The 13,196-nt window shown below is 44.0% G+C and overlaps 1 protein-coding gene across 1 annotated transcript in view; it reads right to left on the bottom strand.

Annotated features, from left to right (window-relative positions):
* LOC146189233 (uncharacterized) overlaps nucleotides 1–13,196 on the bottom strand; it is a 115,312-nt gene that overhangs the window by 17,980 nt on the left and 84,136 nt on the right. The window contains exon 2 of the mRNA XM_084605208.1: nucleotides 5,141–5,252. Within this exon, the coding sequence (XP_084461334.1) occupies nucleotides 5,141–5,252 (112 nt within the window). The remainder of the gene's footprint in view (nucleotides 1–5,140; nucleotides 5,253–13,196) is intronic.

Here is a 13,196-nt window from a genome sequence, read left to right as displayed (position 1 = left end):
GTTAATGATGTAATCTATATGAAGCCGCCAAGTTAGGTCGGATGAAATGTGAATGCCTAGGTATTTATAAGAATGGACGCTATCAAGTTCAATGTCATTCAGAGAGTATAGAGGGGACGAATTAGCAGCACGGGTGACACGCATTACCTTGCATTTGTTAGAGTTTAGTTCCATCAGCCATTGATTACACCAATTGATTATTGCCGTGAGGTCGCGCTGTAGAATGTTAATATCATTATCGTCTTTTATTTCACTAAAAATAACGCAGTCATCAGCGAATAAATGTATGTTAGATGACACATAGGATGGAAGATCGTTTATATAAATTAGGAACAATAACGGTCCGAGTACGGAACCCTGTGGAACACCTGATAGTACATTAGCAAAGGATGAGTTGTAGCCGTTAGCGCAGACATATTGTGAGCGATTGGTGAGAAAGCATTCGATCCATTTGAACAAATTGGTGTCAATATTTAGCGGAAGTAATTTTTGAAGAAGCAACTGATGACAAACCTTATCAAATGCTTTCGAGAAGTCTAAAAAGATGCAATCAACGACTGATGACTTATCCAGTATATGATGTAAGCTATTTGTAAAAGAAATTAGTTGAGTCTCACATGAATAAGTTTTGCGGAAACCATGTTGTGCAGACGAGAAAAATGAATTACTCTCAAGAAAGTTCACGAGTGTGGCGAATATGATATGTTCAAGTAATTTGCAACATGTACTAGTAATGGATATGGGGCGATAATTAGCAGGAGAGGACTTGCTCCCTGATTTGTGAAGTGGAACGATCTTTCCAATTTTCCATTGTTCAGGAAGTGTGCTTGTGTCCAGTGACTGTTGAAAAATATAAGTTAAAATAACTGAGCTATAAGCGCAAGTGCTTTTTAAAAATTTTGCGTTAATGAAATCATATCCTGGACTAGAATGGTCTTTTAGAGTATTAATTAGGCGAGCAACGCCAGCTGTGTCAACAGTCACTGGTGGCATCACCAGGTAATCATGATGACATATAGTAGGAAGACTGGTACAGATTTTGGATGAAAAATTATTAACAAAAGCCTCATTTAATACTTCAGCACAGATATCATTATTAACCGATTCACCACATGAGTTTAACAAAGCGATAGGATTGCTGGATGTGGGATTGATTACTCGCCAGAATTTTCTGGGATTTGTTTGTAGCATGTCCGGTAGGGTGTTAGATAAAAAGTGGTCCTTGGCACTTTTTAGTGCCATTATGTATAATTTGGAGGCAGCTTTGTAGGCAGCCCAGCGCGAGTCAGTTGGTGAACGTTTTGCGATGCGATAAAGCCGTTTTTTCTTGTTTGATAATTTTTTGATATGGGCGTTGTACCATGGCGCGTGCGAGTTATAGACGATGTTGCGGATTGGAATATATTTGTTTGTTAGACGGGCAACTTCCCCTGCAAAGATATCCCAGTTTGACTGAATGGAACGGTCATGAAAGTTTGAAAGAAAAGATTCCATGAAAGTGCATAGTTCATCATTTATTGCCACGAAATTTGCTTTCTTGTAGTCGCGTATAATCTTTTTTGCCTTGGTATGTTTGGGGGGTGCCGCATTAAGGTGAAAAGTAATTGATAAATGGTCACTAATGCCTGAAAATAAAGTAATGTCTGATACAAAATCCGGTCTATTTGTCAGGATAAGATCAAGTGTGTTTGAGGCATTAGGTGATATTCTGGTTGGCTCAGTAATTAGCTGCGTCAACGAAAATAAGGAGCACAAGTTAATGAATTCATCACCCTGCGCTGAGAAGGGAGACAAAATGGGCATCGTATCAGTGTTCCAGGAAATGTTAGGAAAATTAAAGTCGCCGAGCAGGAGTATAGGAGTAGAAGGGAAAGTCGTGCATATTTTATTAAAACAGTCATGAAGTTCGTTTATAAAGGTAGGCGGTGCAGATGGGGAACGGTAGCATGTACCCAGTATCAATTTACAATGATCAAGAATTAACGACACCCAGACTATTTCAAGACCAGTGTTAATATTGATACTTGAGGATGAAATGTCATTAGATATAGCAAGTAGAACGCCACCACCACGATGAGCCAACCGATCACATCTGTATATGGTAAAATTATCTGCGTTGTGAAAAATTTCGTGATCTAGAACATTAGGCGTGAGCCAAGTTTCAGTAAGAGCAATAATGTGAGCCGAACATGTATTGTGCTTAACTTAGGGCTCTGGTCATGAAACCGTGTTTGTGCAATTGCGTAACCAGAGCGACAAACGTTGAAGCTTGACTATCTTCTCTAATACCTTTATGTGCGTACGAGAAGCAAACGAATCAGCGAAAAGGCAAAGCTTGACTCTGCGTAAACCAATCTTTAAAAACATTTAAAAAGAACCGAACCCGGCCGGGATGTACACAGCTAAACAAGAAAAAAACTTTTCTAAACGTAGCAATGCGTAAAGCAAAGCTAATTGAATAAAACTGAAGTAAGCGTGCCAATACGGGGCAAAGTAGAGCTAAATGAAGCAGACTTATCTAAACGTGTGAAATTTTTCTGTATGTGTATCTGTGCTTCGTCAAGCTAAAGCACTAAATTATTTTTCTGTCTGCTTCATCACTGACTCCTTCATGGTAAAACCTTGAGATAGTTTTTGTGGCCCGCATCGTCATGACGAATTTCGCGGCAATGCCTGATTAAATGAAAAACAGCGCACTTCGCGGATGAGTGCCGCCATCTTTCGGGAAGACGTGAGAGCAGGGAAGCACGAAGCAATCGTACGGTGTCTCTGTTGGCCATTTGGCTACCCGGCTTGTTCAAAAGTTTCTTCCCTTCTGCCTCTCTGTACACTTGACAAAAATCAGGATATATTGAACACAGGAAAAGAGTAAACCTTTAGTCATCTAGGAAACGTTTCGACATTAAGTTTAGTGCTTTTGACTCCGAAGACCTCTGGCGCTGCATAGTTATACACAAACACAAACAAGCACTTTGTGCTTTTGACCTCATCAGAGACGAAGAAAAGTCCACTTGTCGAAACGCTGGATAAAAAAGTGAGGATTCCTACCAACCCTGTATTCAACATGTGTCGTTTCTGAGTAAGTAATGCGCACGGGGAGATTTTAGCTTCATTGATATGATTGATTTGTTCCTGCGCCACAAACCAGATAAGTACCCATCTCAAATGCATCACCAAGTGAAACGAATGGGAAGAGGGCGAGGGTCTAGTGCTTAAAGTCTGGCTCCATCGGAGGGGGGTCTTTAGGGATTCGAGCACTGGCAGAAAGGGATATAAAGAAAGCGACTTGTTGCCTGTTTTAGAAATCGTTTCATACAAAGGAGAGAAATCATTATTTTTCTTCATCTCTGGTATTCGAAAACGTAATTACTGTTTCTTATTAATCATCATCATCATCATCACCCTGACTATACCCACTGCAAGGCGAAGGCCTCTCCCATATTTTTCCAATTAATCCGGTTCCACTTATTAATACTCACTGCGAAAATGTCGAAAAAATAGAGAAGAAATCTTCCAATTACACCACTGACAAGAACAAAAAAAAAAAGTTGCCTGCTTTGTATTCACACAGTCCTTATACTTTCAAGCTTTGGATGGCGCTCTCCGTCTCCAGTACCTTTTTAATTGCTTAGTCGCCCGTAAAAATGCAGTACGGCCCTTCCGTGTGCAGCACTACTATGGTACTTCTATGCGTCATAATGACCAGTTTTGGTACCACCAATACCGGCGGTTTTCCGAAGGAGGCGAACCGCAAGGCGTCTGTATGCTGTGCGATGTCAGTGCACGTCAAAGATGCCCAGAAATTATCCCTAGCCCTCCATACGGCGTCCCTCATATCCTGAGTGCCTTTGGGACGTTAAACCTAATGAAACCACAAAACCTAAAACAGTTTACACCCGCAAGACCGTGCCATTCAAAAAGTATGAAGCAAGAAGGTGTCGTGTAGGAAGGTCATGGACACCGTGAAGGCAGGGGTTAAGTAGCCAGTATTGATATCATTCATGCGAATTTTTTTCTTTCTTCATTCTTTCTTTGTTTTTCAGCTGACGGTGATGCATCACTTTTTTTTTGGGGGGGGGGGGGAGGGGGGGGGCGGGGGGGGGGGGGGCGCTGTACTGCGGTTAGAATATTAACTTACACGAACGATCGGTACTCCATAAATTGTCAATACAATGCAATATTGTTAAGGTGCTTCACTGACACGGAAGACATTGACGATTTCGAATTGTCACCCTTTTCATCCATCCATTCAATACAGGCCGATGCACAAGAAGAAGAAGCAGGTTTCCGTCTTGCTCACCTCAGTTGGTCGCGCCAGATGCAAATATTAACAAGACTCCCCACTTCGATAGAATGATTATGGGTTGCCCGCACCGATTTCAGGAAGAAATTTTTAATGTCAATAATGAAACTTAAGTCTGCGAAGAGGTTTTAAGTTCGACTCGAACGCTAACGAAGGTTATCTCATCAGATTTGGTGCATTAAAATGTGATCATCAATCATTTCAGTGCCCTTTCAAGTGTTTGAAGTGATCAGTAAAAAAAAAATGCATGTGGAGCTGATGCATAACGCGCAATGACAGAACATTCGCTACAGAGGCTATGTCTCTCTCCAATCTGTAGTCGCAAGCTGCGGAATCAAACGGCGGTCGGCCGTATTTTAATAGAGCCGGAAGAGGAAAAACGCCTGCATGCTGTGCGAATTCAGGGGAACAATAAATTCTCCGACCTTTAGGAAAATATTGCGTAAGCCTTTCACAAGATGGCGCCACTTTCTCATTTTATTTAGGGTGCCTCGATGCGCGAATCGAGGCTCCTTAACGTCATTTTTTTTTTCACGGCCTTTTTTCGCCCCTCCTCAACCCCATGGTGGTAGCATGCACTGAGAGGGACCCAGTTACTGCGCTCTCCCTTTCCACTTAACGAACTTTATTACTGTTTTTTTTACAGAGCAGGTTTACACGAAGAACTTACATAATTGTCTGTTTCAGCAGAACCTTATTCATAGTGCAGTATTTATCCCCTCCAATTCTCCCTTACGCATTGAGGGCGCGTTTTCGTGGTTAAGCCCGCAAATGCGATCTCAGCATGCTTAACATAGGAGATAAGAAAGTGAACAAAGTGCTCTTTCGTCTTCTTACCACCAGACACCGGCTGTGAGAGTCGCAGCTCTGGTCGCGTTGCTAGCACCGCCAGAAGGAAGGCGGCGAAGCCCATGTTCTTCATCGCCATCTCTGTTTTCAGGTTCACCCGCTGCAAGAAGAAGGTTGATGCAGTTACAAAATTTATCTAGAAGACCATTTCGATCAATATGAACACCGGAAAGATGAGGTGCCAACCCGATTGAGGCTTGTAAAACCGAGCATCAACTACATATTTGCGACTTATATTCATGCGACCTATTGTATCACACTCAGAGGCTCAGTCAACATGAAAACAGTGCCATTTCGTTAGTGCGGTTAGCTGTTTTGAATTTTGACGCCACAGCAGAACTAGGACTATTTTGTTTTGCGAGTTCTGTGGGCGCAGATGACCTCGTGCATTGACCTACTTTTTGCCTGTTCTCCAGTGGATAGCGATTCAAGCGTAGACTACGCGCGGACTGTATGCGTTTAAAAATACGTGCTTCGATGGAATGATATACTGATAATGACATTTTAGTGCAACTTGCATTATGATAAAATATGAATCGCTGAAGCAGGTTTGGTGTTAACTTACGACAGGATCCTACACTGAAACTTACTAATTAATTTTTTTTTTTCGGTGGCATGGAGCATATTGAAGGGAACGAACAGCGCTGATCCCATTTGCAAGCCCAGCATTGATAAGCAAGCCTCTTTACTCTACAAATACGCTCTGAGTTCCACAGCATGTGACACCCTTTCATCGGTGATATGGGGAATATGAATCATGCGTGCAGCTATACCAGCCTCTCTCGAAGTCAGCTCCATTCGCACATTCGGTTTGAGTATAATTTCTATAGAAATCGTTCATTACAGATCGTGAATTGTTTATCTGATAAAAAAGGGATAAAGGAGCCGTTCTCGAAATCAAGCATAAAACATTCTACTTTAAATCGAGTTTAGTGGTCATGAAGATTGAGGGAACCGAACCGAAAGCTTGGTATCTTGATATTTTGATAGCGCCTGTGCCTTTGTCTCCGTTCCTTCGTGTTTCGTCCCGTTCCTTGCGCTGTTTCATTTTATTATGCAGTACCAACTAGCCCGGCATCTTGCACTTCTGATACGACTAATTACACAATCGAAAAGCAGAAACATAACTAATAATATTATTATTATTTTTCCAGCTTGTTAGTTGCAAACTGCAAACACAATGTAAATACAACACAGCTACATAATATACGTGAGTATGGTTCAGAAAGACATGCCTAATTATAACAACTTTATGTTGAGGACATTGCGTGCGATAAAAGGTCACAATCCGAGGCCCATTATTTTACAACTTGCAAATTATAAGCCCCAGGCCTATTCTGCAACATGTGCTGCCGCCATTTTGGCTCAGTTCGGTTTTCCGGAACACGCAGTGTTTCACCATTGTCAAAGCGATGGCGTGTGAAAGCAAGTGCTCTTAAGCTGAAGCAAATTCATTAGGGTTGCAACCAGTATACCGACCAGACAATAATGCGTCTACTAGACAGGTGTACAGAACATTGTAATACACCTTCAGGAGCGAATAGGCAAACGCGTTGCGTTCAAACTTCCGTGAGATTTGTAGCGTGCGCTACCGCCGTTACGTAGTGGGCAAAAAAATATTAATGGGAGACCGTCTCAACTTCTGGCTCGTGAATGGCGGGCCCGTTTCATCGGCATTCAAAGAGTTCATAGATTTCTCCAGGAACAGTGCCAAGAAGCCGTGAACATCAAGTGCATACGGAAAGTCGGCTTCCGCGCAAGGGGTAACTAGGGAAACAATAAGAGTACTACTTATAGCAAGAACGCGAGAGGGTACCCTTACGCACAAGGTTCACCCTCTCCACCCGCACTCTTCCACATTCTACTGGATAGAGAGACAGACCGCCGTTTCAGGTTCCATGCCTTACGGCGCCCAGTCGGCTCGATGAAAGAAGAGTCAGTGTCATCTGGAGACGCATATTCTTTAATTGCACACTAGTATACTCCTCTCCCAACACCCTTGTTTGAAATTCGCTCACTACTTGGTGCTTCCATTTCTACGTCCTTTCCGTTACACCCAGCAGTCAAAGAAAGTCCATTCCCTATACCAGCAAGCAGATCCGTAAAGCTTCACGCGCTTTACAGCCGTGGCTGGCTAGCTGGCGCAATGTCTACGTGACTCTCGGCTTCCCATCTCACCCTCAGTCGTCCGAGCCGCGGCCTTGACATGTCGGCAGTCCGCGGTGCGCGCTTATCTGGAACATCTCAGCTCTTTATATCCGCTTTTCGCGTGCTTGCGTATTCTCCGCAGCTCAGGATCGAAAAAAAAAACACATATACGTGAAAAAGAGAAGCTCATCGAGCTACGCGAAGGTGGCGTGTGGCCAGCCGCAAGGGCTTAGTCGTACTCCTCTAGGGACTCGATCGGTACTCGTCCAATGGGAAGTCATTCTTTCTTTCCCTGGCATAACATGTACACTGATGACGCAGAGACGCTGTCTAGGACTTCTTTGTACGTCGTCCCTTCATTTGTCACGTTTACTTTCTATAGTTTCTCTTTTAACCATATAACCTGCTTAGTTATGCATGACCAACCGCCCATACACCCCCCCCCCCCCCCCGCCTCCCGCCCCCTTTTTCGGTTCATGGCGTAGAAGACGAATTGATCAGAATGAAAGATCCAGTACGTTATCAATGACCCGCTTTTTCCTAGACAAACACGGACGGGGAGACACATTGATCTTGAAGCATCCCTTCGCTTGGCATCTCCGCTGCTTGTCGAAAGACGGAAAAGATGCGGAGGCTTTGAAAATCAATTTGCTTTACCGCTACTCGTTCTTACTCTCGTGATTTGCATAGCGGACGTCCGAGATGAATGCAAACACATCGGGTTTCCAGCGTACTTTGCCTTTCCCGCTGAGCACGCGTGTTCGGAGAAGGCGCTCATTTTTCACCGGTTTCAGCGCACGTATGATAAACGTTCCAAGAGAAAGCATGAGGCACAGGAGTTGTCGGTGGAGATTCAAGCCGAGCCTTGAACCACCTACGCAGAAGTACACTCCGAAGTATAGCCTCCGACCTATGACGTTCTCCGTGAGACGTCATTAATCGAGGCACGTTTGACATCCGAGGCCGCAAGAGTGGCGCAAACGATCACCTCTGAGACGAACCATGCGTCGTAAAAGAGCGTGCATCTAAAGAACAGTGGCATGTTTGACCGAACCAATACGTGCTCCTGCACTTTCCTTGTTCACTTTTAGGTACTTCTATACTCCGTCATGCAACTTATTGAAAGTATAATAGAAGCTAGAGGGCAGATACGATGGATTTAAGGTCTGCGCAGTGTGCATCGGACAGCGCACGAACATTTCATGTCTAGACGTAGACGCCATCTCCTACATTTAGTGCCTACTACTCTGCGAACCAGTTAAAAGATGGAGTACAGAGTTCTACAGTTGTGACGTACCACTGCGAAAGCTCAAGTCTAAGACTTCGTCGACCATATTCGAACGAAGCAAGGTTGATTTAGCTGGAAGATGAAAGTTTGAACTTTAAGCGCAATCACGTTTACACGACCATTACTAACAGGTGTTCTTCGACAGAGAACGCCTGTACGACTAGCCATATATACGGTCGCGCTCTGTTTGGACACCAGAACACATTTCGGTCGAAGATCACGGTCGAAAAGCCATTGACAGCTTGGTGGCATCGCAAATCTTGCCATGTTGGCGCCAGTAGGATCTGTCTCATTTTATGTTGCCTCTCGTGCTCTTTGCTGCCAATAATATCTGCGTGTACAAACACGAAGTGGGGTCGTCACTATATCACAATGCGCTAATTGTAAAGGGCCACAAAGCAGTCTAAATCGTGTACACTGTGATGCATCTAGCGCGAAGATTAAATTAAAAGAAAGATGTACAATGTGCGACAAATTCAGTATACAGCGGAGGAAATACAGTAAAGCAAAGGTAGTTGAAAAAACAAATTCATAAAAGTAGTATATATAACACTCAGTACAGTGAAGTGCAATATACTAGGACAAGTCCAAGGTGGAAAAGTTCAGAAAGAGATAGCGTTTCTCTGATAAAGGCGTTTGTTTCAAGGCTCACTGATTCTTTGTTAGCAACAACTGGTGCGGTAAAACCACTTTGCGGTGCATTTTAGGGCTCAAGCGGTGGACCTTATGCTAGAGTACACGTCCAGCATTCTGAAGGTTCTCGGTTCGATCCCCAGTGCTGCCTGTGACCGACTGGTTCTCTAACGAGAAAAATATTTCCCCCTCTCTGCCATCCACTCTTGCAAGGTGAAATAAATTGTCGGAAGAAAGCAGTTTTTCCACTCTCTCGGTGGAAAGTCTATGTGCGAGGGACCGAGATTCGCCCCGCGCTAGGAAGTACACTGTGGCCTATTCATTCCCAGGCCATCCACTTTAGAAACACTATCGCACCAGGAGGAGGGATATACTTACGTACTCATTTGTGGAAACAGTTTGTTAATTTCACTTTTCTTTACAGTGTCCCTTCTCATAACCCGGCATGGTCTTCACCAAAGCTCCAACGGGATGAGCTTTGTTGATGCTAGTTGGTTCTTTTATAGAATAGGCTGTAATAGAAGAGACATCTGGGCTAGTCGGTACGGTGACATGACGAATAAACAGCGCTAAAAACGAGAACGAAGCGCAAGACGTCTTTAGCACTGTTTATTGATCCTATCACCGTACCAACTAGCCCAGATGTCTCTTCTATTACAGTATATTTCTTGTACACAGCGCCCGTCCTGTTTGCTTCTTGCGCTTCGTCTTCGTCTTTAGCCCTGTTTATTCATCATGTCACCATTATAGAAGCTGAAGTAGCCATGGGACCCATATCCCGTACCGCCATCAATACAGTGCCAGTCTCAAGACGCCCTCGCCGCCCCGCTCATATCGGTCGCTCAAAATACGAGTGATGCATTCTGGGCGTTTTGAGGCTGGTTTTGTTCTGACAACGGTACGTAATATCGCCGCTGATCAATAAATTTGAATGTTACGAGCGGCGAGACAGTCAGCTGATTGCCTATAATTTTTGGACCGTAAGGGTGCCATTGCCGGGCGTTTCATGCCTTTTTTGTCGTAATTAAATGTTTTCATCATAATTTCATAATTAATTAGCACTGATTTTAGTCGTTTACGCATGACTAACAAGTTGAGCCTCATTTTCACAGCGCTAAAGCCTAAACTGTGGCTGCGGTTAGGTATCACCGATCTTCAGATTAAAGAAAGCTTCTTATTTAAACATCAGCTTGGCGTTGAGATTCGCAACTGCACCATAACTGAACGTACACACTGTGATAAAGTTGAAACTTGTTAATTTGAACAGCTAATTTATAAAGTTTGAATATTGAGATGAAAAGTGGATTGAAGTTCGGGCCCTGCTCGGTCGCATGATGTAGAGTATTTCGCAACAATTAGTACGTCGGCCCCGTCTGTGATAAAGAAATCGGTCATTCCTGATCAGCAATGAGCCTTGCCGGCATAAGCGGGTCTATCGGCGATATGCGTCTGGGCATAATGGATCAGGAAAAGGCAATAGAAAAGACCCCTCTGCAAATGTATAAATTATGCATCTCTCTACAGGATTTCCGCCTGGAGGCAAAGAGAAAGGAAAGATAACTTAGTGCCGGAATACACCTGTCAATATCTGTATGACTGCGTGCTACACAGTATGAATAAGAGCTACCCGAATTCGATTCGAGAAAATTCAGACAACGGGTACCGGTTTGTCATGTAAGAAACCATTTCAGGTACAACTGAGTGAAACCAGCTCTTGATTGCAAACGGCGCTGTCGTTATGATATATTGATTTTATGTGGACACATACGTAAAGCATCACTAAAGTAAGGAACACTTCACGAGTGAGCACAGGACGTGATGACTTGGAGCATATAGTTACGCGGCCGGGGCGATGCGCAGAGCTTGGAGCATGAATGGTCACGGCACACTGTTCACAATTTCTGCTCCTAGACAAAATAGTTAGGGAAATATGGACAAAATATTGTAGCTTATTTTCTGTCTTTGCGGAACCTCCTCTCTTTCTAGTTCCACGAATCATGCACGCAAAGTACACTGCGAAATCAGCTTTGCGTAAAATTTGTAATCTCTGTAAGGATCGAAATGCTCCTGTCTTTGCACAAACTCCTGTGGCCGCTCGACTAGACCGAGAGCGTAGGTGGCTCACACACTGTTTACAGCAAGAGTGGAGACACTCGAGCGCTTCTCATTTCTCTGCAGCTGCCCACGGCCACGTAGGGCACTTTTCCAGCCAGTGAAGACTGGCCAACAAAAGGTTTTCGATTCTGGGAAGCGCCATGATCGATGGAGACCAGATAGCGTGCAGAACGGCAGCCGCCGAGTATAACCGATTGCCGACTGGTTACGTTACTGGGGGCCAGAAGTTGAGGTTTCTGCGCCGTGAGCCTCAGTGGTGTATGCATATACGGATGCATCTTTTGTCACGTTCACACGAGAGACTGGTCAAGTGCGCATACTTGGCACGATAAAAGCGAGCACTTTAATCTGAACGAGGGCTGGTTGGACTTACCGTGGGCGCCATTTCCGGTTTTGTTTTATACAAACCGGTTTACTTCTAAGCTCGTTTCCTTCGGAGGCAGAACAATAGGATTGACAGTACTTCCAAGTTTACTATTCTTGGTTTCATTCTTTATTCATCCAAGGCACAAGGCGCTCATCTACTCTAGTATTATGCATGAACTTGTTTTTCTACACCATCTCCCTTCATTATCGGTTGCCAAAAAATTGTTATCCAGAGCTAAAGACGGGCAGATGTATGAATAGCATCACTGGGGAATAAAATAGAACGATTCTAGCAGCAGCGAGCTTCAGAATAGCGTGATCCCGTCAAGCAGGGAGATATAACGGGATACGAATGCGTAAGCGCAAGATTGCGGAGTTGAAAGATCGAATGGTGTGCTATTATTATAGTCATGCGCATTCGCCCATGGTTGTTGCCTTATCCCCTTAACCATTAGGGATCAACCTATTCTAAATCTCCCTAATGACGTCACGTGTATACGGCATAAATGAAATGTGCGATCCACCTGACGACTGCTGTTCAGAGCAAAGTACCTACAGCGATGATCGACGCCAGTTGTGTCCGTTCAACTGAGTGCTAGTTGACATCGTAGTTGCCTTTATCGCAACGCGCGAGCTCCAGGGAAAATCCTTGTTCAAACTTCGACACGAGCACTCTTCCAACTTACGGTTCGCTGTTCCGAGGCAGAATCAGTGCTCATGGCTTCAAGACTATATCAATAAAAATCAAAGTTGAAAGCGGGAGGTGTAGAGTTTGGTCCACTCTGTCGTGAAACCCTACTCTATTTGTTCTATTTTGTCGCTTACTGTGACATGCTTCGGCTCGAGCCCTAATTGGACATTGCATGCGAGCCCTCCAGATTTCAAAACCTGCGGCTTACGTGACTGGAAGTAATAGACCTGAGCTCCACTTTGAGGGCAGATTCTCTCTTACAGGCTTCTCAAATGCGCAAGGTAAAATATTAGCAGCTAGGAAAACATAACGGGACTTTTCTAACAGAATTAAGGCCAGGAGGACCAGAGAATGCACATTCTTGACACTCCGTTGCCCATTGTCATGACAACAAGCTGGTGATTTTTGTAAAGCCTTAGTAATAATTTCTGTCTCGTGGAAAAGGAGGGGCGAGGATGCGAGCAGTAGGAGAAAGTGGACGCTTTGTACCACACAGAGAGTGGACAGTATATTGAAAAAGCAGTCCTATTATGCGGGGTTTGCTATTATGCGGGGTTTGCTATTATGCGGGTTTTAACGTACCTAAGCGAGTTGTAAGAGTGAAATATCGAATAAATATACGATAGGAACGGAATTCAGATAAAAAATGAATGCACGGCTAGTACTAAGGAAGTCTTCGCTCTGCTATTGCCTATCAGCGGCCATAACGAAGCATTGACCTGAGATACTGGAAGAAGTACCATTTTCTCAAAACAGAAACATAGAGCGTTTAATAAAGGCTTTAGAAGCAGACCGACGCGATT

Source organism: Amblyomma maculatum, chromosome 5 (genome assembly GCF_055883805.1).
Source record: "Amblyomma maculatum isolate TAMU_Amacu chromosome 5, ASM5588380v1, whole genome shotgun sequence".
NCBI lineage: Eukaryota > Metazoa > Arthropoda > Arachnida > Ixodida > Ixodidae > Amblyomma > Amblyomma maculatum.
This window is presented reverse-complemented; position numbering and strand designations above follow the sequence as displayed.